At 34.6% G+C, this 25534-nt stretch overlaps 2 protein-coding genes across 5 annotated transcripts; one reads left to right on the plus strand and one right to left on the minus strand.

Annotated features, from left to right (window-relative positions):
* The first annotated feature begins 16 nt into the window (after positions 1–16).
* Positions 17–16822, plus strand: LOC106152356 (ubiquitin carboxyl-terminal hydrolase CYLD). 4 transcript variants are annotated; one of them, XM_087010252.1, is made up of 15 exons: positions 17–157; positions 527–1213; positions 1479–1793; positions 3228–3351; positions 3770–4039; positions 7119–7219; positions 7378–7611; positions 8095–8251; positions 8529–8796; positions 9065–9156; positions 9468–9652; positions 11243–11351; positions 11786–11901; positions 12327–12579; positions 12957–16822. In XM_087010252.1, the coding sequence occupies exons 2-15, from the start codon at positions 746–748 to the stop codon at positions 13145–13147; spliced, it is 2883 nt and encodes a 960-aa protein (XP_086866378.1). In that variant the 5' UTR covers positions 17–157; positions 527–745; the 3' UTR covers positions 13148–16822. The 4 variants fall into 4 exon arrangements, with proteins under 4 accessions (XP_086866378.1, XP_086866379.1, XP_086866380.1 ...); XM_087010253.1 differs by having other exon boundaries at positions 18–161; XM_087010254.1 differs by having other exon boundaries at positions 24–244.
* A 233-nt stretch (positions 16823–17055) lies between these two features.
* Positions 17056–24971, minus strand: LOC106152363 (repressor of RNA polymerase III transcription MAF1 homolog). The gene is made up of 7 exons (XM_013525911.2): positions 24291–24971; positions 23815–23952; positions 22716–22884; positions 21962–22083; positions 21132–21251; positions 20590–20698; positions 17056–20120 (listed from the first exon to the last, which is right to left on the minus strand). Exons 1-6 carry the CDS (start codon positions 24365–24367, stop codon positions 20605–20607), a joined length of 720 nt encoding a protein of 239 aa, XP_013381365.1. The 5' UTR covers positions 24368–24971; the 3' UTR covers positions 17056–20120; positions 20590–20604.
* Between the last annotated feature and the right edge of the window lie 563 nt (positions 24972–25534).

Genomic DNA, 25534 nt, shown 5'->3' on the forward strand with positions numbered 1-25534 from the left:
CTCTATTTATTGGAGGATGGGACCGTTGGATGGTATGTGTGTTATGCTGGAGCAACTGACAGGAGTGGGGGAATCCCCTCAAAATTTTTGTTTCTGTGCGTCACTGAGGAGGCATCAGCACGAAGGTTTTGACTGCGCTATATTTAGAATATATTGAGTAGGTGTGGAACTGACTACAACTTTAATTTTGTTGAACAATAATTGTTTTTTATAATGTTGCTTACATTTTTAATGTCGTTTCCAGGTAAGATTAGTAAATGAGTTCATAAAATATTACCGTGGCGATGCGTACATGTACACGGATACTAGTCACCCCGCTTCCTTCTTCTTATACATATTGCTCAACATATTTCGATTTTATGCATAATACATTTATTCTACATTATTCAATATCTGTGATAAAATGTAGGACATCCGTTTAGAATCTTACATACATGTAGTTTATCAGTTGGCATAGAGACTTTTCGGTACATTTAGGGTTTCAGTAAACACCAAAGTTAAATGACATCCTGTTGTTTAATTTCAGTATCCCTTTATGAGAAGTGACTGTGAACCAAGCCATAGACTTATCTTCTCTTCTGAGTTTAAGAAGGAGGCAGACAGAACTAATTGTTTTGTTTTCTAAATACATCCACAACCCAGGAGCTTGAGGGAAGATATCTTAACATGGTGACAAACACCTATTTCACTGATTATTGATATTCAGGAAGCACAAAGCACCTATATAATTGTACAACTAAACAATATGGAGAAATTCATTAGATGCTTTATCTTGTTGAAAGAAACTACAGCAATTAGTACGGAGAGCCCTCCATCACAGGATTTAAAAATAGAGCAAGTTTCTAAGAAGAAGAATGAGACAGTACTCAAAGGGAGCCTCTGGACCGAATGTGCACTTGGCAAGCACAAAAAAACTATCACCCTGACATCTGTTGAATTTCGAGATGTCTATCTAGTCAATATTTCCATGTCAGATATCTCACAAATAGGATTTGAAGAAATGGAACTGTTACTAGCAATTACAACATGCAAGGACAGGTTGATCGTGTTTGAGGATAAAAATAACTGGTTACAAGAAGGCATTCAAATAAAAGTTAATTCCTATGTCTTTATTATAAAACAACCAGGTATGGCTGATGGCACCATAGGCCTGGTGCGTTACAAGGGCGAATTGCCCGCCCAAAAAGGAGTCTGGTTTGGGATAGAAATCAAAGTGAGTGTATGCCAAATGAACATTTTGGAGATATTTTTCAAAGTATGAGAAACTCGATTAGGATATCATATTAAGTATTGTAGAAGTTCTAGAGGCTACACATGCTGAAAAAAAAAAGCAATTAACTTACATTTTACACACTAGTATAGTTCTATTGAGCAGAACAACTGTTTTTATTTGCATTGACTTTCTCATGATAATGTGATTTTCAAGCAAAGGTTGAATAATCATAATTTTTTTTTTTTGAAATTTTTCTCTTTTTTAGTCCTTTTCAGCAAGGGGCAAAGGAACTTCAGATGGAGAATTCAGAAGAAAAAAATTCTTTGATTGTCCCCCTGACTGTGCCCTTTTTGTGAACATAAGTAAAGTCAGACTATGTACCAGTAAACAAGCAATTGAGAATGCACTACGAAGACCAGCGGATCAAATAGGTGCCAAAGTTTACTCTCCACCCCCACAACTGAAAATTGAGGATCGAGTTGTGTGGATGTCAGACGATGGCCCTCAGTGGGGGTCAGTCAAATGGATAGGTGTGCTAGAAGACTCAAAAGACGGGGAGTACACTGTCGGAGTGCATTTTGTAAGTTGAATTCTGGCTGTGGAAAAGTGACGTCTGCTCGAAATCTTGAAACTGTACTTCCCCTAGTAAGAGTGAAGAAAGACTGCCACTGCAGCAAAATTCCAGGGTGCATTTTTGTAGAATGTGGGTTGACTCTTTTTGGTGCATTCAGTCACTTCCTGCTGTTTGATTCACAAAAATTGTTTAAGACTGAAAGGTCTACCTCAATTCAAGATGAAACCTGAAGATATCCTCTTGAATACAGTGACATCTGGTGGGCCAATTGATGCACACTAAAATTAAAGCGTAAGCTTAAGGGCAGAAACCACCAAATAATTTCCCATTGACGACCATACTAAGAAATGCCTTCAATACTGCATGAACAAAATTACTCTGTGAAACATTTCCCATCCCCATGGACAGTAGACACACTGACATAACTCCCAATGGCAAAAAAATATACTGTCATCAGACTTTCTTGCTTACCGGCATCACTTGAACATGTGCACCCCTCTGTTTGTAAACAAACCACTGCACCACTCACAGTCAGTAGCCCCCTCCGCCAGAGGTCTCACAGCTGCACCGCACCTGAGCCTGGTCCTGAAAAAAAAACTGGCAGTAGTATACACCCTAGCCTGCTAGTTGATACCAAAATAAACCCTAGCAACACAAGAAATGCCAGGAAAAAAATGGAAAAAAGCACTAATTTTCTCTCAATGAACTACATTCGTCTATAACAGGCGCTGATAGGCTGATTTAGTGGTTTCTGCCCTTAAGCTCATCACCTGTGCTATATTTAAAGAGCACATTTGTGCATTGAGTTTTTTTGTTTTTTTTTTTAATGGAGTACAATCAAGTCGAGGACCAGACTAACTGGTACAAAACAGAAAATTGTATGGTAAAAACTTGAAAATTTAGTCATTCTTGAAAATTTTGTTGGAAGACGATTCTCTGTCAACATAATTTTTTTTTCACTTTGAAAATTTTGTCACACATGAAAATGGGATCTTGAGAATTTTGAAAAGTTTGTCAACTAATATGGCCGCGTAGGATTCATGCATTTTGAAATAATTATGAATTAATTTTTAAGTGCCGAAATTTTTAAGTATTACCATACCATGTTATGTGAAAAGAGCCTTCATTGAAATCTTGACCAGTCAATTTTGAGACGTGATAAATGTATCTTATTATCACAACTTCCCAAAAAGAAAATGGAAAGAAAAGAAGGATTTCCTTCTTTCAAGAAAATTAACAAACTTAAAACTTAGTAGATAATAAGTTGAGCTGATGCAAATTGGGTGAAAAATAAAACAAAAAGTGGTGAACTGAAAGTGATTAGCTGTACAAAATTTAATTTATATAACATCGCTTGTGAGAATTTATTTTCATACAGCATTTAATAAACTACCATTATTTTTCCAGTTTTGTAAATAATATTAAATAACCCTCTTTCAGGATAATCCAGTTGGTACAGGAACGGGGAAATATAAAGATAAACAATTATTCAGAACGCCCCATGGCCATGCCTCTTTAATACCAGTTTTGGGTTTGATTAAGGCTGATGAATATGGAGAAGCAGGTAGGTGAAAATATTCCACAACTTTGACATGCATGTGCACTGCTCTCTTTGTTTTAATATTGAGCGTAAAGTAATAATTTCAAATATAAAATATAAAATGACTTGGAGAAAAGTAGTCATGAGAGTTTACACAGTCATATCTTTTAGTTATTCTGTATACATGATATATAGTTTTAAATTGAAGAAAAGAGCAGTAAATCTTTTGTTTTTTTTCAAAAACCAATAAAAGTTATTTGAATTCAAAATATTTATTGTTCAAAAAGGATACTTTGCCCACTTGTCTTGCCTATCCCATATTATTGAAATAAATTGCACATGAACCATATTTTTGATAAAATGATTAAGAATAATAAAATATATACATATATTTGAAGTAAAACAAGAAATAAAGTGCTAGTACAACATTCTTCCATTTCAGACCCTAACTCATATGGGGCAACAGGTGGTTACTATGATGACATAAAGAAAAAAAATACAACAGCTTTGTATAAAGAACAAGAGCGTCTGTTAGAAGAAGCAAGAAGAAAAAAGTCATCAGGGGCAACACAGGAAAATGATCTGAACAAGCCAACTGTTCGTAGAGGAACTCTCCCCATGTCTGGCTCCAAATCTTTATATCCTGATGGTAATGTTGGCAGTCATGAAGCCGGGCGAACATCGCCTCATAACCCTATGTATGAGTTCTTCGGTATGTACATGTGTGGGATATTTTGGTTTTTATTTGCCTCCAAGTGATGTGTAAAAGCCTAAAAGGTGCTGGTAATATTTGTAAGGCCATAAAGATGGACTATAAACTGGTTGCCCCCTCCCCTCCAAGAGAAAAAATATATTTATAAAGTGTTTACAAAATTTTTCTTTTCTCCCAATTCATCAGAAGTTGTACTTACTTTCCTTCAATCCAGATTCATTTAAGTATCCGGGCAGCATGCCTACAAATAACCCTCTTGTACTGTAGAGATTCAACATTCGCTATAGAACTCTCTGGCCCATTCCATGTCTACAGGTTTGGCCTTAATGAAGGGTAAGAAGTAACAAGTAGGTCTTGGAGTTAGTCTGAAATTTTATTGAAAAAAATTCCTAAAACTCTAAAACCTAATAATGATGATTATTATATTCTTTTAAATTTGTAAAAAAATAATTAAAAACACTGACAAAAAAGCAATAAAATGACTTTGACAATTAAAAAAAACTCAGTAAACAATAATTTATCATTAAGCACCAATACTAGATGAAGAAATCATTACAAAATCATATAAAAATTTCCAACATCAACTGTAATTGTTTGAATAATAATACACCCAAAATATTTGTTGATAAATTTTCAATGTACAGAGGCAGAAGTATGCTACATATGGTTAAAGATGCATAATAATTAGGCAAGTGTTTGTGACAAAACTTAGCTAATAAACCCTAGCAAATACCACCATGGTCTTTTGAATAGTGTAACTTTAAGAAATACCACAGAATTAATTTCATTGCTTTATTTTCCAAAAAATGATATTTGCATTATTGCATATAATTTTTTCTGCCTACTTTCTGTGCCTTTTGGCTTGGGGAAAATTATGTCAAACTTGTGAACAGAAATGTGAAGAAGGTACTGTTTTAAGTCCTTTTATGCTTCCCACGGGATAAATTTCAGTTGGGTTATGGCATGTGGATTTTAGTTGTGATGTATAAGAAACTAGTACTAATACTTTATGTATGTTACAGGCATTCACTCTTGTTTCATATGCATCTTTAAAGTAACTTTCAGTTTCACTTAAGTAAACACTTGACTATTGTTGCCAATTGAAAAGTGAAAGAAATGCCTCAAGACCTTACGCATAGCTTTCTGCAAATACCAAGCTAAATGCTACATAAACAAAGGAAAACCTTAACCTACTTATTTTCACAACAACCAGGATGTTTTAAAATAAATAGATATCAAGACTAATGCACGTGTCATTTAAAATGTTCCGCTGTCCTCACTTTTGTCACACTGATATTGATTCATTTTGCTATATTTGGGTCTGAAAATGTCACATATGACACTTTGTCATGCACTCAGGTGATCATCATTTGGCACAGCTATAATTATTATAATAATGGATTATACTGTCAGATATGTCTGCTATGCTCACCGTTTTGCGTGATATCAACTTTTAATCAGTCAAAGGTAAACAGGAGTTTCTAAAAAATTCCATCCACCGTTGCTAAAATGCATGTCCTTTTGACCTTTGCTTTGACAGTAGGGGAATCCCCATCTAATTTTAGCTACTATGTCATTTGAAGGTTACTGACTATTTTGGATTTTACCGCTGACAGGATAATTCCTAGTCTGAATTGTTATGTCATTTTTTTTCCGATTAGCAAATAATTGCTTTGCAAATAATTTAACTTGCTCTTAATAAATTTTAGCTTATAATTTGCATAAATTAGATGAATTTAAGTAGAGCATTCTTTCATTTTTGCTGGCTCTCTTATCTACCCCTACGCACACTTGGTGTAAACAGATACATGCGTGATATTTTGTATATTTAGAAAATGGTTTAAAAAGCTGAACCAAGTTTCATATAAGAAGAAAACCAGGCATAACAGATATTGATCAAATATTTTAAGCTTCCTTGTGGCCTAGGATTAAAATAAAAATACAGTCACAAACACCCTTTTCACTTTTTTCATGGGTCACTAACTGTGAATGAAAAATAGTTCAAAACTATTTCTCTTGTCGATAAATGGACAAAAAAGAACATATTAAGGAGCACAGCAACTCCAATATATGTCAAGGCGTATAAACAATACTTTATTTCTGACTTGTTTTGATCTTAGAAAATTTCTGAACTGTCCTTTAATTTTTATAAATCACCATATAGACCATGCCTGTAAGTTTGCAAACTTCACACTCCAGATAACAAAATGAAAAGCGATAAATTTATGATTTGAAAAAAAAAAATGACACAAAGTCATGTATATTTATTTGTTGGATTTTTTTTGCTCAGGCTTGGGTTTTCTCATTCATTCCCAGTTTCTGAGCAATATTATATCTGGATGTACTACACATTGGAATTTAATGTGATTTTTTACGGGGAAACTTTGGAAATTTTTTGGTATTGATAATTGAACGTTATCTTTGTCCCAATCAATACATATTGTGAAAGGTTTGATATACAATCAAATATAAAATTGACACATCTTATTGCTTCATTTGCAAATTATTGGCCTTTGAGTATGTAAGCAGGAAGTTCCTCAACAATTACACTTAATCTGCTTACATCACATTGTTATTATACAATATTACTATAATTTCTTTATCTTTATAAATTTCCCTGGTTCTACCTGTACTTCAAATCAGAGAGGGAATATTTTTAGATTAAAAGGATTTTTACTCTGTATATAAAATCTTTAGCTCTGTCATACTCGTGCTAATATCACAGATCTGAAGAAGAGAATACTTCTGTGCTAATATTTAAAGCTTATTTTATATCACTGAATGTTGTCAGAAAATATTTACAAAAATAGTTTGGACCAGAGTCGAATATGAGGGTGTATATAGGAGGTAAAATTAAGACTGCACATAATATTTTGAATGACTTTTGGATAATTTGTATAGACATTACATTACAAACGGTTTAAAATATTTAAAGAATTATAAAATCAAGCTTGCAAATATGTGACCAACAAAGATGGTGTTGCAACAGCAGCATTATTGGCTCTAAACACTATATATATATAAAAAAACAAAACAAAATGTTAATTAACAGGCTAAAAATTGTTTTTATTACTTTCAGCTCCAGATGTTTCACCCAAACCAGTGAGCTCTATGAGTGGTATTAAGGGGCCACCAGACACTTGGCAAACAAGACCACAAAGGGGGTTGTCACATACACAGGTAAGCATCTTTTGAATGGAGATGAAAAAGTAACCATAAATGCTGAGTAGTCAAAAGTTTTTAAAAAAATTAGATAGAAATAGAGAAGATTTTAATGTTATTAGGATGTAAAAAATTTTTGAAGCGTTATCAAACTGTTTTTTTTTCCTTTTCTGCAGAGCTCTTCTTTTCCACAAGGAAATTCTAAATACAGGCCAGTCCACAGGTTGGTCACCAGTACAAGCTCCGTACCTGGGACAGGGAGTAGCGGTGGAAGTGACGGCTGGAAGGAGCTGAGTGTCGGCTCCGTCGTCGAAGTTTTAGGAAACCCTCCGCAGTATGGAGTCATTCGATGGATAGGGACCATTCCCGAAGCCAAAGACCCCACCAAATTAATCGCCGGAATTGAAATGGTAAGTGAGCATGCTGTTTTTGCAATTATTTCTGGACTCATACTAGCATATAGATGTTTTGCTTATTGCCCCAAGTATAATGTTTTTGAAATAGCTTCATATGTCACTTTATTATTATTATTATTATTATTATTATTATTATTATTATTATTATTATTATTATTATGTTTAATATATTGTGTGTGTGTGTGTTTAATTATTGCTTTTAATGGCCCTAAACATTTGGGGTTTCTTTCATATAAAAATAAATATTACACTAATATATTGTGTGTGTTAGACCATGACAGATATTCTAAGAGCACATTCAGAACAGCGGACTAACAGATTCATGGATCAAATATGGCCAACCCACTTGAATGCTTGTTGCATAATCTACTTAATGTCCAAACGGGAATTTAGCGACAAGCTGTTTAGTGGGTTGCCATATTTGATCCACAGATCTGTTAGTCTGCGGTTCTGAATGCGCTGTAACTTATCTTCCAGGAAGAGGAAGGACCGGCCTGCACTGATGGTGTATTTGGTAAAAGACGACTGTTCACTTGTCAGCCAAAGAAAGCTTTCTTCACATATCTAACCAAGTGCAGGAAGGACCAGAGATTTGCTGAAAGCTCTAAACTTGTGGACAGAAGTCATAGTCAGAGTAAGATGCAATTTTTTAAAGAAAATATTTTATTTATCAAGTCAATTTTTAAGGCTTATGCACAGGGAAGTTGCAAATATCTGAGGTTTCCAAGTTAATGAATGAATTTTGATTTAAAAACATTAGCATGAATTTGGGGAATTTCTTTTTCATTAAAACCAAGTATTTCAAAGGAATATGCAAAGCACCAATTATTATTTCCCTCATTTCAAACTGAAATTTCTAAAATCAGCTATAACATTTATTTTATTTTCACAATCATCTTTTTACCTTCCAGCATTTGGTAGTGAAGAAAGCCCAGACATCCCAGGGAAAATACCACCCCCTGAGCAGGTCAGCCACGAGGTAGAGAAATATACGGGGAAACGTAAGGGAATCCAGGGACACCACAACTCCTGTTATCTGGACTCCACGCTCTTCTCCATGTTCTCCTTCTCCTTTGTTTTTGACGAGTTACTGTTTCGTCCCAGGAACGGAGGGGACATCTCGGATTACCAGGAGCTTCAGACTGTGATCAGGGAAGGAATTGTCAACCCTCTGAGGCAGTAAGTGTTTAGGGCAATGGCCCTGTTGAGTGATGTGTTGATGGGTGCGCTCATTGGCACCATTCAGATATAGATGATCCGAGCAGTAACTGGTAGGGAGCTTTATCTAAAGTAAAATTTGTTTGAATCAAACACCTTGGTGATTTTTGCTTATTCACATTTTAACTTTTATTATTATTATTATTATTATTATTATTATTATTATTATTGAAAACATTTATAGAAAAATTGATTTCTCTGCACTCTTATCCTATTAAATGCATTGCAGGTCCTTCTACGTCCGAGCAGACAAAATACTGAAGCTGAGAGCAATGCTGGACAGACTGGGCTCAATCAAAGGAATGATGAGTGAAGAAAAAGGTGGGAAAGAATTTCAATTTTTAAATTATTTGTGCTGCCTTTTTGCCTTTTTATCTTTTACTTCAAGTTGGTAATTGTTAATTTTAGGGGTACTTGTTTTTTTTTTTTTTTCATTATCTTCCATTATCAAAAATTCAGGTTATTTTGGATAGTATGAAGACTTTAATTGATGGAAGCTTCAAGAAATGTATAAGACTGTCAGATATCTACTAAATTAAATAAAATTTTTAAAAATATGTTCAAGTTGGAATATATGTTTACTTTTAAAGTCCATGTTCCTAAATTTGTATTTATTTAAATTCATATTCAAGACCCTGAAGAATTCCTCAACCTTTTACTGAGTTTGATGAAAGCAGATCCATTCATAAAGCTGAGCAATGGCACAGAGTCATATCTGTACCAGCTGTTTCTAGAGAGAGACGAGAGACTAAGGTTACCAACCACGCAAAACTTGGTGGAGCTGTCCTTCTTTCAATCCAATATCAAACTAGCAGAGGTGTGTAAGAAGATTAAAAAGTAATATAGTTTTAGAAAAAAAGAGAAAAGATCCATCTTAGAAACACCTTGAATTTTGAATTTGGCAGTAACATACGTTTATCAAAATAGCAGAGGTGAGTTTGCAGATTAAAAACTGATAATAATGAAATAAAAAGGAAACTACACAGAACTTGTGGGAGCTGTTCTTTCAGTCTGGCATGAAACAAGCAGAGGCAAGTTTGCTCTTTTAAAAATATATTACTTTTGAGAAGGAAGAGAGGAGACCATTCTGAACAACTCCACAGAGCTCAGTTTTCAGCCTAGAACCAAGCTATCCAAGATTCATTTATTTATTTATTTATGAGAAAGTTACTAGTATGACAGCATTAGAATGGAGACTAATATAAGACTTATTACACTAAACCTGATAGAGCTGAACTATTCTGCTCTCAGAGCACCAGTAGTTGAGTCGAGTTGCCTTGAGGAGTTTTGCTGTACTATTATATAATGCAGAGATCTCTCTCTCAGCACTCCCGCTAAACTTTGCAGAAATCGTACTTATTAACTTAGTTAAGATGATTAGATAAAACAGCCATAATTTTGAGACAGACAAGATACTTAATACGCATCACACAAAACTAGGAAGAGCTGTATTTTATTTACCATGATATTAAACTAGCTAAGGTAAGTTGACATGTTAAAAGTAAAGATGGAAGATCAGTCAAATTTATCATGTACGCTGCTTCATTCTGGAAATGTTCAATGCTGATGAATCTTAAGTGAACATGAAGTCCTGAATTATCAGAAGCAACAATCAGCATGGCCATGACAAGGTAATAAGAGCCAACTTTACCTTCCACATGCTTTGTGCTTATGATATATCACTTATACATTGCTCTTTGGCAAGATCGGGATATTCATAACTAATCCATGATCTCCAGCACCAGAGAGGAGCACTCTGCACCAGTTGAGATCTGTGTTAATAACCGCACAGAAATCTGATGCAGAGCTGTTGTTTCTTTGGGTGGATGGAAAATTATCTGAGGTAAGTCAGCAAATTTTAAGTAATGCCAGGCAAAACTTATGAGTTTGTTTAAGAGGGGTGAATCTGTGTAAACAGGATTGGTAAACAATTTTTTTCTGATAAAATTGTTCAATTATTTTTGCATTTTCAGCTTTTTTTGTTTTGTTTTGTTTTGTTTTTTGGAGGGGTCCAAGTTACAGCGTGGGTCATTTTAGAGCATAAAAACAATAACATTGTTCTTTTCTTAGATCAGTTGTAAATTTCTCCCACTTACTAATGCCAATACTTAATGCGTCCCCTCCCCCCCCCCTCCCCCCCCCCCCAAAAAAAAAAGAAATTAAATCATTATAATAAATATACCAAAAGTGGTAAACTTGTTTGTTTCCACAAACTTAGGGTAGTGTCATTAACCAACTGATCATTTTTGTGCACAAGGATTAAGGTAAGTATGCAAATTTAAAGTATCAAGCTTTTTAATGCAGGTTAAGGTAAGTGTTCCCATAAGAGCTGACGGAATATAATTTCTTGAAGGGCTTGATCAGAACGATGGGCAAAGTTACATGGCTATTATTATGTTTGTTTTAGATCCCAGCTTGTCTGATCATCCAGATGCCAAGGTTTGGTAAGGATTACAAGATGTATGATAGAATACAGCCTTCACCGTACCTGGACATTACTGACATCATGGAGAATGGTAAGTTATGTGGAAGGTTTTATAGAAGGCACGTGTGGATGAAAATTAGATGTTGAAAACTCTGTTTAGTATTAATAAAATGTAGGGCACATTATTTCAGAAAATTTGTTTTCCTTGACATGCATGTTTTTGTAATTGATGTTTTATAAATGTTTATTTTATTTTAAACAAACAGTATGCCAAAGTGGTCCTTCTTTCTCATATTTTATATCATGCATTGTGTTATTTTGACACAAAACGATTTGTGTTTCAAAATTGTTTTGCATGTCCTTGATAGACAAAAGAAGTTGTCTTTCATTCACTTATTATTCATAGGTTCAGTTGTTAGTGTGTCCTGCATATACATGTAACTGAAAATATGAATAAGACATTTAGCAATTTTATAACTAGTTATTCTAAGTATATTATAGTCATTGTTATAACCACTTTTAAAGGTATAAGAGAATGTAACATCTGTGGAGGACTTGCTGTGTATGAGTGTAAGGAATGCTATGAACATTTTGGAACCAGCCTCAGCAAACTGGCCTTCTGCGAAGACTGCAAATACGTGGTAAGTGAAGTAATCTGCAGTTTGTAATTTCTGTCTGTCATACCAGTGTGTGTGCGTGCGTGCACGTGCTTGCCTGCGTGCATGCGTGCGTGTGTGTGTGTGTTTGTCAACATTCAGAAGAGAAGTTGTTCATTTCTTGCATAAAAACAACATTTGTCTCATTAAGATGTGTGACAAGGTAGGTTTTTTAACGGTTTTGCAGTTGAAAACTAAAGAAAAGGCAAAATCAATAAGGTCTACAAAAATGTCATAAATAATAAGCAGTAAATTAAAATACACATACACAAACTTTGTGATCTAAAGCACGTTTGTCGAAAAAAAGGTCCATGTGAAAGAAGTCACTCCATATAAAATATATTTTGCTAATAACATAAATATAATAAATGATTTATGATTGTGATTTTTCTCCTTTGTCTTTTCTTCAGACTCATAAACATGTCAAAAGGTCCAAACACCAGCCTAAAGAGATGAAAGTCGCAAAGGAATACCTAGACCACTTAGAGGACTTGAAACGAGAAGGAAAACCCACAGATCCTGAGCACCTACCAATTCCAAGAGAAACTATGGAGCTGTTTGCTATTTTGTGCATTGAGACCTCCCATTATGTGGCATTTGTGAAAGCTGGGTGTGATCCTGATGCTGTCTGGATGTTCTTTGATTCCATGGCAGATAGAATGGGTAAATTGAATGTATATGGAGGAATTGTTTAATTGTAATGTGGTTTTCTACTGGAAGAGAAGATATGTTTCTGAAAAGAGTCTTCTCTTTTGTTTTTGATTTGATTACACACATTGGTAATTGCTATAGACCATTGTAGGTTCTTTAATTCTCTCTCTCTCTCTCTCTCTCTCTCACACACACACACAACCCTGTGTGTCATAGTACTGCAGCTGCCTACCGTCTATAACAAACTTCACCTACACTTCACAGGGGCAGAATCGGGGTACAACATCCTCGAGGTCCGTGTTGTCATCTCATAACCCCATGTTTCATAGCACTGGCTACTGCCTGTAACAAACCAAGCTAAATAAACACTTTCACTTTCACTTTCACAGGGGCAGAATCAGGGTACAACATCCCCGAGGTTCGTGTTGTCGAGGAGCTCCCACTGTGGCTGACACCAGAAATGCAGGAAAGCATCATCTCCATAAAGCAGGACAAGGATCTACCAGGCATGATGCGACGAGTGCTGTGCGACGGCTACCTTTGCTTCTACCAGAGCCGCGACGTCATGATGTACAAGTGACCAGTCTTGAGGGTGAAGTTTCTTTGCTATACTACATCCAAGTAGTATTAAGGCATCGAATCCTGATAGCTGGGCTTGTGAATCTGCTCGCTACGCCTATTCCAAGCCATTTCTTTTCAGCCGTGGTGCTATTCAAAGTCAAAATGGGTATCTTGCTCATTGGTAAGAGCCCCCCCCCCCCCCCCTCCCCTCCCCCCCCCCCCCCCCCCCCCCTCCCTACCAGCTGGAGCAGTGCTAGTATTCACAGCATAAACACATTGGCATGGTGCCTAACACCATAGCCTGGTCCCAGTTTCAGAAAAAAAACTTAAGTCAGTTCCCTGGCTTAGTTGACTAGGATTTCCATGAGAATGCTGTTACCCTGCTTCTGATAGGGTAAGATTTGCCCATGTGACCATGTAACCTTGGTAATTTAAGGTCTTAACCAGGGTACCTGACTTAAGTTTTTTTGTGAAACCGGGGCCTGATCACTAAATGTATACCTGTATATTCACTAAGAACCAAGTATCACTGCCTTCAACCACCATTATTTCATAGTGATGTCTGTAATGATATATTTCACTAAGAGAGGATTCACATCGAGAAGAGACGAGGTCTAGCAAGGCCGAGACCTAAATATGATGGACCTACATGAAAGGAAGACCGCGTAATCCTTTAATGGTCTCTCAGTGACATTAAGGTCTCGTAATTATGCCACCATATTTAGGTCTCAGCCTTGCTAGACCTTGGCTCTTCTCGATGTGAATGTTCTTATAGAAACCGAATCTGGAAGGTATATATACAGGAAATAAGGAAGGACAGCAGTGAAGAAGTCAACTTAAAGCACGTAGGAGGATCAGTAATGCAGGGTGTTAGTTTTTCCGTTTTCGCCCTATTTTTGGAGATATGCCTAGATATTTTCTTTGAAAAACTCCTATTTGTTTCTGCTTGGGTGGTCTTGAAATGATTTTTTGTTTTGTCCCATTTAATGTTGATTGTGAGAAAATGATATAATGGAAAATGTGCTAGAAAACCTAAACGTGCTGTAGCATGTGTTGCAGTAAAGTATTGTTGCAGTAATATATTGTAATTCACCAGTCTACCAAATAATGACACATACGGCAGACTAGCCTGACTTGAGAGGCTTGGGAGACCATTTTCATAATGAAATAATTCCTTTTTATTACTTTTTTGTCTTGTATTTCCTGTTTTCCTTCTTTCTTAAAGTCTTTTAAACTTGACACCCTGCTAATGACCTCTTGTTAAAATGCACCGACTCCTGCTTAGTGTAAAAAATGCAGAATATCCCAAGCATGGGGCTATTTTGAAGAAAATTCACGCAAGTAGAATACATTTTTCTTAGACTAATCATCAATGAACGAATGATATTATGATTACACTGCTAGCTTACATAGGTGAGGTGCATTAAGCAAAAATTGTACTATAGGAAATGTGTTCTACATGCTGAATTTTTATAAGGCTGATAAAGTTGAACAGGCAGATATGGATGGAATATAAATATATATGTATATATGTTTGTATTCAGAGGCACACGAACATAAAACGATATTCAGTTCCAATTTAGAACATTGAATATGTTGCAGAAGAAGAAAAATAGGATTGATGTATGAATAAAAAGTAATAGAAACATTGATGGGAAAAAAGATAAATGGGTAATATTGTTAGTATTTAGCTTTAGGTACAGTAATGACTTGCAATCTTTTCAAAGGAAAAAATTACCAATCTTTTAGATACATAAGTTTGGAATCATTAAATTATATTTCTATTTTGCATTTGTAGTTTTATTATATACTATAGAACTATAGATTAGCTTGCTATTTAATTTTGTTGCTATTAATCAATAAGAACATTCTTATTATAAGAATTTATGATTAAAAAAAATACAGTATCTGTATAATATTAATCCACAATTTTCCCTTTGAAAAGATTGAGTTATTATTGTAAAATAAGTTTGAAGAATACAAAAAGGATTTCAGAAGTGACCCTGAAGAGTACTTAAAGTTGGCTGAATAAGCATGACTTTTCAGAAGAATTGATATGGGATGTATATTATGGGTCAAAATGGGAAGGTTTTTTTTCTAAGCATTTTGGTAGATTCCCCTTTTTCCTTGAGGAAAAGGTTATTTTGTGTGAAAAATAATCAGGCCTACCCAACTACCAGACTTTGCACATAAGGATCCTGAATTTCAGAGTATCATACCCCAGAACAAATTTTGTAGGACGACTGTGGGCTCATCCTGTCAGTGTTCTGACTGATACTCTGAAATGCAATCTGACACACCCTTAAAAACGGGTAGTGTGGTCCGATATACCGGTTAATTCAGGATCCTTATGTGCCGAGTCTGGTAGTTGGGTAGGCCTGATAATGTTGTTTTGTAAATACAATTTTCAAAAATCCTGGTGAGTTTTCAATGGAGAATAAATGACCATTATACTAGGGTTTATTATTGCCGCTAGAAATTGAGGTGAACTATGCACGTAACATTTCTAGCTATCAAAACCTATAAATATTGCCTCATGAAATATAAGATTTTTTGCATCATATCAGCCACTGAATGGAATGATAGATGGCACAAATATAGTGTAAATGCTCATATAAAAAAGAGGATATAAGGAAAAAGAAAATCATTAAAATTATTATATATAACACAAATATAATAATAATAATCTTTATTGAGATATTGCAACTTTGAAGGTTGAAGTTATTAAAATATTTATTTAATTCACAAAGTCAAAGGAAGCCTGGTTATTTTAGCCCTGTTGCACACTTTAAGTTGTCGCTCTTGCCTCCATGGGGAGGATACATAATTTAAATTTGCACACAAAAAAGAAAAAAGCCATTAAAAAGCAGTGTTAGCTCCTAGGAGGATACAAGGAGGGAGAGAGAAAGAGAGAGCAGAAACAAAATACTAGTGTATCTAGAAGCAGAAGGGCTTTTGTAAATTGATTTTTCATAGTCTTTGTGAAACGCAGTTTGTATTGTAACTTATGTATTTGTGAATATTCTCTGTGCACTGATTAATATCCTCAGCAAATGTAGCTTGGGTTATTACTCAATTCAATTTTCATAGTATTACCTAGTTCTTAAATTGTTATATCTTGTAAAGGTTCTCAGGCCTTGAATATGTTATACCTGTAACAAAAGAAATGCAGTTTGTCAAGGGTTGATAAAAGACAAGTTACGAGTTAGCGCGAAAATTGATTTATTAATTAATCTTAGCACAGACAGTACATATCAGAATCGTCAATAGGAGTGCTAACGCATGAATTTTCGTGCCAGTTACGAGTACTTCCCAAGTCCGCTATATAGCCAGTTTACTTGAAAGGTATTTTTTTTGTGTATTGACACAAACAAATGTGGTCACAGCTTTGATTTCTATGATCTTTTTTGAAATTTGAAAAAATCCCATTACTGTTTAAAAAAGCCCTGTAATCTTCACTAGAGGAAACATATAAGCAGTGCTGTAAAGTTGCTTAAGTTTCAAAATTACTTAGATTGTGCTCATAATTGGAAGTTTTGCTTTCTTGACTTCTCAGTGTCATTTCTCTGGAAACAAGTTTTGACTTGTACATGCAATAATGTATACTATTTTTCCTATGTAGGTAGTATTTATTTTCAGTGTTTATCTTTTTTGCAATTGCTTCAAGTGGATCTTATTAAATATTTAAATATCAGCTTGTTGGTAAATTGTATTTGTTATTATTATATGCATTTTTTGTTAATTATCACTACACCGAGCATCTTATGGAAATCAATAATTTTTTTCTTATAGCTGTTCTTTAAAAAAAAAAAAAACAATAGGAGACCATTGGTTTCTAAAAGACTAATAAATTCTAATACTAAAATTGTTGAATCAACTAAATTAAGTGAACCCAGATTTCAGAAAAGTGAAAGAAATAACATGAAATTTTAAGTTGTATATACAATTTTATTTACAATTGTCACAAAATATCTGAAGTTCAACAATAGATGGTCAACTCTGTAATTCTAAAAATCTTCACACGAGATCGTTTTGTTACTTTTTCATGAACGCAACATCAGCATTTGACAAAAAACAGAAAAAAATTAGTGATCATATTAGTGAAATAATTCACAAATATTTATCGCTTGAATTGGCAGAAAGAATACATGTGCAACTGAGGATTATGGCTGAAAATGCAAGACATTAAAAGGCATTTTTGTACATAAACCCATCACAGGATAATTAAATCTGAAACTGCAACTTTCCAGGGAAAGCCTAGCTGCTCTTGAACGTGAAACGCCCACAATAATCTGGGATAAACTGAACATTCCACCTGAGAACTGAATCGAATTCTCTACTTGAAATTGCTTTTCAGTTTACCTATATGTATAAAATCATTTTCAATCAACTCAAACAAAACATTCAGTTTTGTCTCGGAGTCCTTAATTTCAATATCTAAAACCTGGATTTAGAACCTTCAGCTTGATAACTTGTCATTATTCACTCCACTGTGCAACATATTTTTTTTACACAAAAGCCAAACAACCCATCACTGACTTTTTAATGCTAAAAGTTTCCCCATATATAATAAAAAATAAAGTACTGTGTGTGCCCTTCGTTAACAAAACATGCAAATCATAAAATACTACACTCTACAGCTGATTTTAATGAAAAGCCAAAAATACTCAATCAAAAATGCTGAAATTCTCTACCGAGTCAAATTACAAAATTGTTGAGTAAAGCTGCAACTGCAGTCTTGTTCAAAAATATCCAATGGCTTGTTTTTTAATGCAATGCTTAATCAAAAGTACTGCAAAATGCTAACTGCAAATATCAAACACAAAATGACAGCCCACCTTACTAAAAACAAAATTCTTACCAAATGCTTGATAAAAGAAAAACTGAAAGCATATTGACAGCCGCAAAATATATCTTGATGCAAAAAAAAAAAAAAAAAAAAAAAAAAAAAAAAAAAAAAAAAAAAAAAAAACAGATCCTGTAAACAATATGCAGTCAATTAACAGGTATTCTCCATATTAGAGTCATCCATGTATATCTAAAATATACCAACAGATCAGAACATTCTCAGCATGCTAACCCAGCACATGTAAATTTGAGGTCAAATGCTGATCTGTACCATGTCAAACCACAATCCCTGTTGTATTGAGAGCTCAGGGCCACTTGAGTTGGACTTTGAAAATATCCTACCACACAGTATAACCTGTACTATCATCTTTTCTGTAACAGGTACAGATGCTTTCTCTTAGACGCAGTATTAAATCTTGATGTCCACTTACTAGAACATGTCAAAATTAGTGGACAAATTTCCCTCCAACCTTTGAGGTAATAAGAGTGTAACATACTGCATAACATAGTCAAATTATTATATTACTACAGAACTCTCCTTAATTAGAATAAAGCCTAAGTATGTACAGTATGACTGTACCACAAAATCACTGTATAAATCATACCTAGTCTCATTTTCTGCCACTCTTATATAGCAGCTGCCCATTTTATCCTGAGTGACCTGGATATATGCCTGTATTATAAAAACATGTTCAGTGGAACTGCAACTTAATTTGTGAACCAAAAGTTCATCAGCATGCAGGAAGTCCACGTTAAATCCATCTGATCATCAGAGTCTATGATCCAGTTGTTGGCATGTTGAGTTAACTGGGAAATATCCATGTATCCACTTCAGATATCCATGTATCCACCCTAAATATCCACAGCATATTTGATGATACCAAGGCATTTGGTTATGTCATTGTTTCACTGATGAAGTGAAATGAAACCGCATCCTTTTCCCAATTATAAATTTCCCATGTCCAAAATACAGGCTTACAAATGGCCCATCAAATCCATACTGGCCATTTTGTGAGAAATATCCATAACCCAATCTTGTTTGCATAAATTCTTTTTTTTTTTCAAGTCCAAATCATCTTGCAATGCAGACAGAATCTCCGGATAATTCTAAAATGCACTGAGCTGTGGTTCGTACATCAACTAATATCACGATGTCCAAGTTTAATCAACAAAATATGCCCTCCAAGCAAAGTGTTTCCACAAGCCATAACTTCTGCTAACAGCACAATTTCTATCTTATAATTACTATAAGTAATACAAACCACTAGTAGTTAAGCACAATACTTTAAACGAGTTGACAAAAGTACAAATCTGACTAAACCAAGATCTTCTATTTACTCTTTAACAGTCAGAATTCTTGAAGCTGCAAAAAATTAAGGTATATGTATTACATGTGTATACAGGCGTGCTAAACCTATATCTTAAAAACAACTGTTTGATATCCTTTATCTTTAGGGGAAAAAGGTAAACAAGTCTTAATATCATGCAATAAAAACAGGATGAAATTATGCATTTCTTTTTATACACCTTATTGAACTCTCCTAATACCATTCAGATATAACTGTAAAGCATATAAAAATAATCCTACCAAACTGCACTATATGATATAAGCTAAAATTATTTAATCTAGTATTCTAAATACTACTGAAGGCAAGATATTTATGATGTGGAATCATGGTATATATACATGACATATGAATCAGAGATCTGTTTGATCTGTTCATTAATAAAATACAGTATTATATGTATAATGACATATGATGGCATGCATGCAAAAATCTACAACTGAAGATGTCTAAAATCAAAGAACATGTAAAGAACATGAAAAATTGAATGTACAAATAAAAAATACAATATTTTTTTTCTGAAAATGATGAAGTTAGTTGGTGCCAGAGCAAAACACAACCAATGCATGTCTGATTTTTTGTCTTTTTTCTAATAATACAGAAACAAAGTTAACCATTTCCACATTCACATATAGGTGATTTGCTATGAGTAAAAGGTGCATGCATAATACAAAACTCTATGCTGCAGATTATCTTCAATGTATCGCTGTAAGTTTTTGTTCTGTGAAGTTCTTAGAGAATGGACTGTGCTTCCATCAACACTTGTACATCTGCTGAGCATGCTTGTTGTTCACTGTTCTGAAAAGATAGCATTCAAAATGTAAATGTTTAATATCATGAACCTATTTACTGCCTAGAAAAACACATTCACAACAAGTCTTGATATCATGCAATAATATCAACTAAACTTCATCAATAAAACAATACCCTTATCATTTTCTAAAACATTACATGAGGGTTAATCGTATCAGTACCTAATGCAATATCTTCATATTATATTCCTAGAATCTTTATCATTTTTCTTCACAAAGTGACCAATCTCTACTTCAAAGTAATTCTGTTTTACAGGGCAGAAGGCTTTCTAAGAAGGAGAAGAATCTATTTATCTTACGCACCAGTATATACTGGTGAAAATGTACATATGGATATAACTACATAATTCAGAATGATATCACGATACTAACACTGAACTCAATGAAATTAACTTATCTCTTAGCTAAAGAAATTTAAAGGCAACCTTTTTCTATTTCAATATTCCATGTCATACCTGACTGAGTATCATTCAATTCTCCTCTTCAGTATATTCCATATCATCACCTGACATCTCCATACTGAACTCCTGGCCATAGCCCGAGTCAAAGTTAGCAAATTGGTGGCTGAAATAATGGAAATTATTATATATAACACAATTTATAGGTGTCTCTACACTTTTAAACATAGCCCCTAGCCATAGTTAATTAACTGGTGGCTGAAATAAAGGGAATAATACACATCTCGTACAATTTTATAGTTGTCTCTACCCTTTTGACCATACCCCCTAGTCACAGTTAGCCAACTGCTGGCTGAAATAAGGGAAATAATATATAACACACAATTCTTTTTAGTCATCTCCATACTGCTGGCTATAAACTTTATTCAGTCAAAGTTGGCAAACTTCTGTCTGAAATACAGAAGCTGATGCAATTTTATAGGTTTCAACACCCCTAGTAGGGTCTTTTTATAATTCACATTCATCAGAAACCCTGTCTGAAGAGTCGTATGACCAAAAGCAAGAAAAATAATAAATAAATAAATAAATAAATCACATACCTGTTACACTTGCATGACAAGAAGACAATCCTCTTCAGCTTCTTGTTGTACAAGAAATAGTTAAAGCTCCAAATGCATCCTTCCTCACCAAATGGATCTGAGCTCAGGTCAGGGTTATAGCTGCAAAGAAGCCATGAGATTTGAAACAAAAGATCCTGGACCAATACCAATCCGTTACAATAATATTACAGAGCCATACTGCCTATACATCTTATAAGCTTTTATACATAAGATCTTTGATATGGAAAAAGGTTTGTAATATATGTTAAAAGATGTTAGGTCCTCTTCACATTGAACCATATACTTAACTGCACCAGCCTACTTTGACAGGTCCTGACATGTAATTATGCCATAGGGCATTTTATTCCCTTTCACAATTCTCCAAAAGTTTGTTTCATATCATTAAGTTAATCAGTTGGCTGCACTGAGCCCCTTAATGGCGACTCTCTTAGGTAATAGCCAGGCTATTAAGTTGTCAACCTCTCAAATTAGTCAAGCCAATATTATACAGTACTCTTAACATGCCTTTAAAGTGTACGTGTTCATATTTATGTTCATAAAGAAAATTCCTGTTTTTGTTGGCAGTTGCAATACACAGAAGATGCAGCATCTCTGTGCAATTAATTTCAGAGACCCAGACAGAAAAGGGTAGTGATATCAAATATATTCTACATTTGGTCCAAGTCAGTCCTGATTTGAAGTAAGATTTACTAGGGCACATTTCATCAGGTGCACATCACACCACAGCACTATATCATCACACCTTTATCAGGTAACAATAAATATACATCAACACAACATCCCTTGTTTTTTCTTCTTCCCATGCCTACCTATAAATATCACACTCATTCAGCTTAATCTCATCGTCAATGGCCTTCCACAGCTGAGATTTGAGAGTGTGAAAGTTATCCAGGGACGCCGCCAGCTGACTCTCAACCGAGTTTATGACCCACTGCAAAGAAAAGAAAGAACAGAGTTGACATTTGAAAAGGGGACACATTTCTATTTGCCAGCTGGGTTGATGAGACCTCCATCTCCATCACCATCTGTAGCTTTCTTGTGACCTTTGTAACATATGTATTCATTACAATTCATACATTTAACATGGCTAAAAACAAAATATTATCAATAAAATATGTGTTAATTTGTTAGAGTGTCAAATATACAACAAGTCAAGTTAAAACAGAGCATTGGCATATCAATCCAAATGTAAGTTGTACAGTTTTGATGAGATTCTTCCATTAATCAATTACTTCTTTTAGTATAACTTGATTTGAACATCTCATTGTAGATATGAGGTACCTACTGCAATGTTGAACATTGCTTTATTATTTCATAAGTCCAGTATTAGACTAATTTTTCTCCTCTCATGCAGGGCTTTTCCCAGGATTGGGGGTACAGGTGGTCCAAAATTACCACCTGTAATTTGCTACAAAATTTCAGGGAGACCAGGTATGCCTTAACCCCTCATTTTTTCCAAAAAATCCATCAGCCATCAAGCCATCTTTGAAAATATAGGCCATCCAGTGATGCCGGTTTGCTGGAAAAACCCTTGCTCTCATGTGAAATCTTCTTTAACTTTACCTGCAAGCTGGGCACCTTGCTAAACTCATCACTCTTTGCCTTGCTGAAGTCATAGTCGGGATTAAAGGAGGCATTGAGGGTAGAGATGAGATAGAACAGTGTCTTGGTACTGATGGTGTCACATAGGATTCCCTGCCCATCATCACTGCTCACACTGCGGCTGTACTGTCTGGAGTAAGAAACAGAAAAATTATGATAAACTGTACATTACTACTAAATGATTTTACAATAACCAGTCAACTTTTATTTAAGCTGAAGACTGTTTATTTGGAATAGATGAAAACTGGCTGGGAAGAAGGGGACTACATTCCTTTTATGTACAGTAATTTTGACCATGTACAAAAATTTCTTATGTAGGGTAATAATAATTAAAATGCAGGATATATATATTGGCTGTCCTAGCTAAAAAATTATGTACTGCTTATGGTGAATATTTTGGATTCTGTTGTGAACCATTGTTGTCAGTCAACCTGACACTGGCTTCTTATAATGCATACTAAGTGGTGTTTGTACTTCATATTTGACCTTAATTAAACAAATACTTGGACAAAACCATACACTGTTGCATAACATCAAGGACCAGTATCGACTCAAAAATCTATTAAAAACTGTGTCTAACTTTCCACAAAACTAGCAATAGAGTGTCGGGTTACAGTCAGGTAGGTCTATATAGCACTGCCTTAACCTGAAGTAAATATCCTTGATGACCTGGCACCTAGCCAGCATATCTTTCCAGTTACACAAACATAATTAGCAATAAATTAATACTGGGACAAGTGCCTTAATGTATTCAACCTTGCCTACAGGTGGCGCAAAGATTATTGTTTCCACATTTTATGAATTGATTGCTCGTGATCTTTAAAACAGAACTTCATGTCTATGCCTGTGAGATTTTTCAAATATTATTATTATTATTATTTGACAATTATAAAAGAATTTTTTAACCGCCCTATAATGTGTTATTTGCATATTTGCTTCAAATAATGAGTTTTGAAAGTTAAAGAACGGAATTTAAAAGAACCTGAAACAGGTAGATAAAAAGCATCTAGATAAAAAAGCTTTTTCCTTTTTTTCTTTTTAAATCTGAAAAATAAATCACCTGGTTGGACTGTGTGGCAAGCCAGTCTCAGGGGGAGACAGAACCTGAAGGTCATTAGGCTGGGAACCTCCTTCATGAACAAGATCCTTGAACAGTTTCTTGTCATTGCCTGCCATCTTACAGGAGTAACTTTCCAGTCTGAAAATGCATTTAAGTTGCAAGTTATATTGTGGAACTGTTTTATGGCAAATATATCTGTATTTTTTTTTGTTTGTTTGTTTAGTGATCTATTCATTTAATCAGGCCCCCGTGTAATTATTTTTGCAGGTCCAGAAGTGGTTCTTGAATAAAAATTGTTTATCGTCATCACAAAATGTGATTTATATATAAAGGACATGCATAACAAAATTTAAAAAAACAGCTTAAATTGCGTACAGCAACAATACTAACTATCACTATCAATTATAATAGGGCATTTCTGTTAAATCATAATCATTCTTCTTCTTAACATCATAATTATTTAAGTATTTTCTTACCTTGCTTCTATTCCACTTCCAATTCCGGAGAGAGCTGCACCAATGGCGTCAAACGTCGGATTTTCCAAGAGCTTCATGGCGATTATAAGCACAAATATTGTAAAAAATGTACCTTAATTTAAGCCAAACAAAGTTGATGAAGCTGATGAATTGATGTCCAGGTCAAATACAAAATTTGTCAATTTTCTCGGACCTTGGATGAAAAGATGTAATGACAGATTATCTGTTCCTAAACGTCAACCAAGTCAGATTTGCAAAGGATATTTGCGTCTAGTCTAACACGTTAAAAAAGGCGTTGAACTCAGCGACGGTAGACTAATGTTCGTAAAAACTGTTTTGGGGTGCTGTTGACTAACTTTCTGTCGATTAGCTGTAAGTCCAGGATAGGAAGAATCGACACTTGTTGCTGATTCCATTTTCAAAACTTAGTGCTGTATCTTGCGGTTGAGCTATTGCTATTTCGCAATTTCGTCTTGTAAACAATCCAGTTTTGTCCTTCTTATCGTAGAATATAGTTCCGTTTTCTGGATGTTAGGATACCCGAAAGGTTTATGCACAATACTTGCTTAAGATCAGCCTCCGATCTCTCGTCCTTTCTCCTGTAAGGGAATTTTTCTTGAGAATAATTATGATCTGAGAAAAGTCCCAAAAATAATTTTGTCAGGGTTATTATAAAATTGAGATCTTTCTGTAACAGTAATTCATATTTTTTGTGCTTCAATCCCTTCTAGATCACATAAATTTATCAATGAAAATAACACTTGTCATACATTTTACACAAAATAATTTAAGAACGATTCATTTCTATTCATGCACTCTTAGGTTAAAGGATCGTGCCCGAATACATTCTTAATTTTGTTACCATCCAAGAGGTCACGGTGGGTCAGGGTCAACACAGACTTTAAACGCATATGCGCATGTCCATAAAGCTCTACTTGCAATGCGCATGCGCTGAGACTTTTTAAAATGACGTCATTTGGGAATTCCCACAAAGTCAGACTACTGCTAAAAAAAAAACATCCTGAACAGTGAAAAATGAATAGCAGTTTTGATTATGACGACGTTGACCTCCAGTCGCAATGTGCCTAATAGACATCTTCAATCGTTGACCATTCGCTTTGACATATCGAAAATGTGAAATATAAAAAATCAAACAAGATTTTCTAAGCAATGGGTCCACGGATATATATATATTTTTTTTTTGTAATAAGCTAGAGACTTGTAGCTACATATCTGAGTATGAA

This window comes from Lingula anatina, chromosome 4 (genome assembly GCF_051362555.1).
Source record: "Lingula anatina isolate TDL-2025a chromosome 4, LinAna3.0, whole genome shotgun sequence".
In the NCBI taxonomy this organism is placed as follows: domain Eukaryota; kingdom Metazoa; phylum Brachiopoda; class Lingulata; order Lingulida; family Lingulidae; genus Lingula; species Lingula anatina.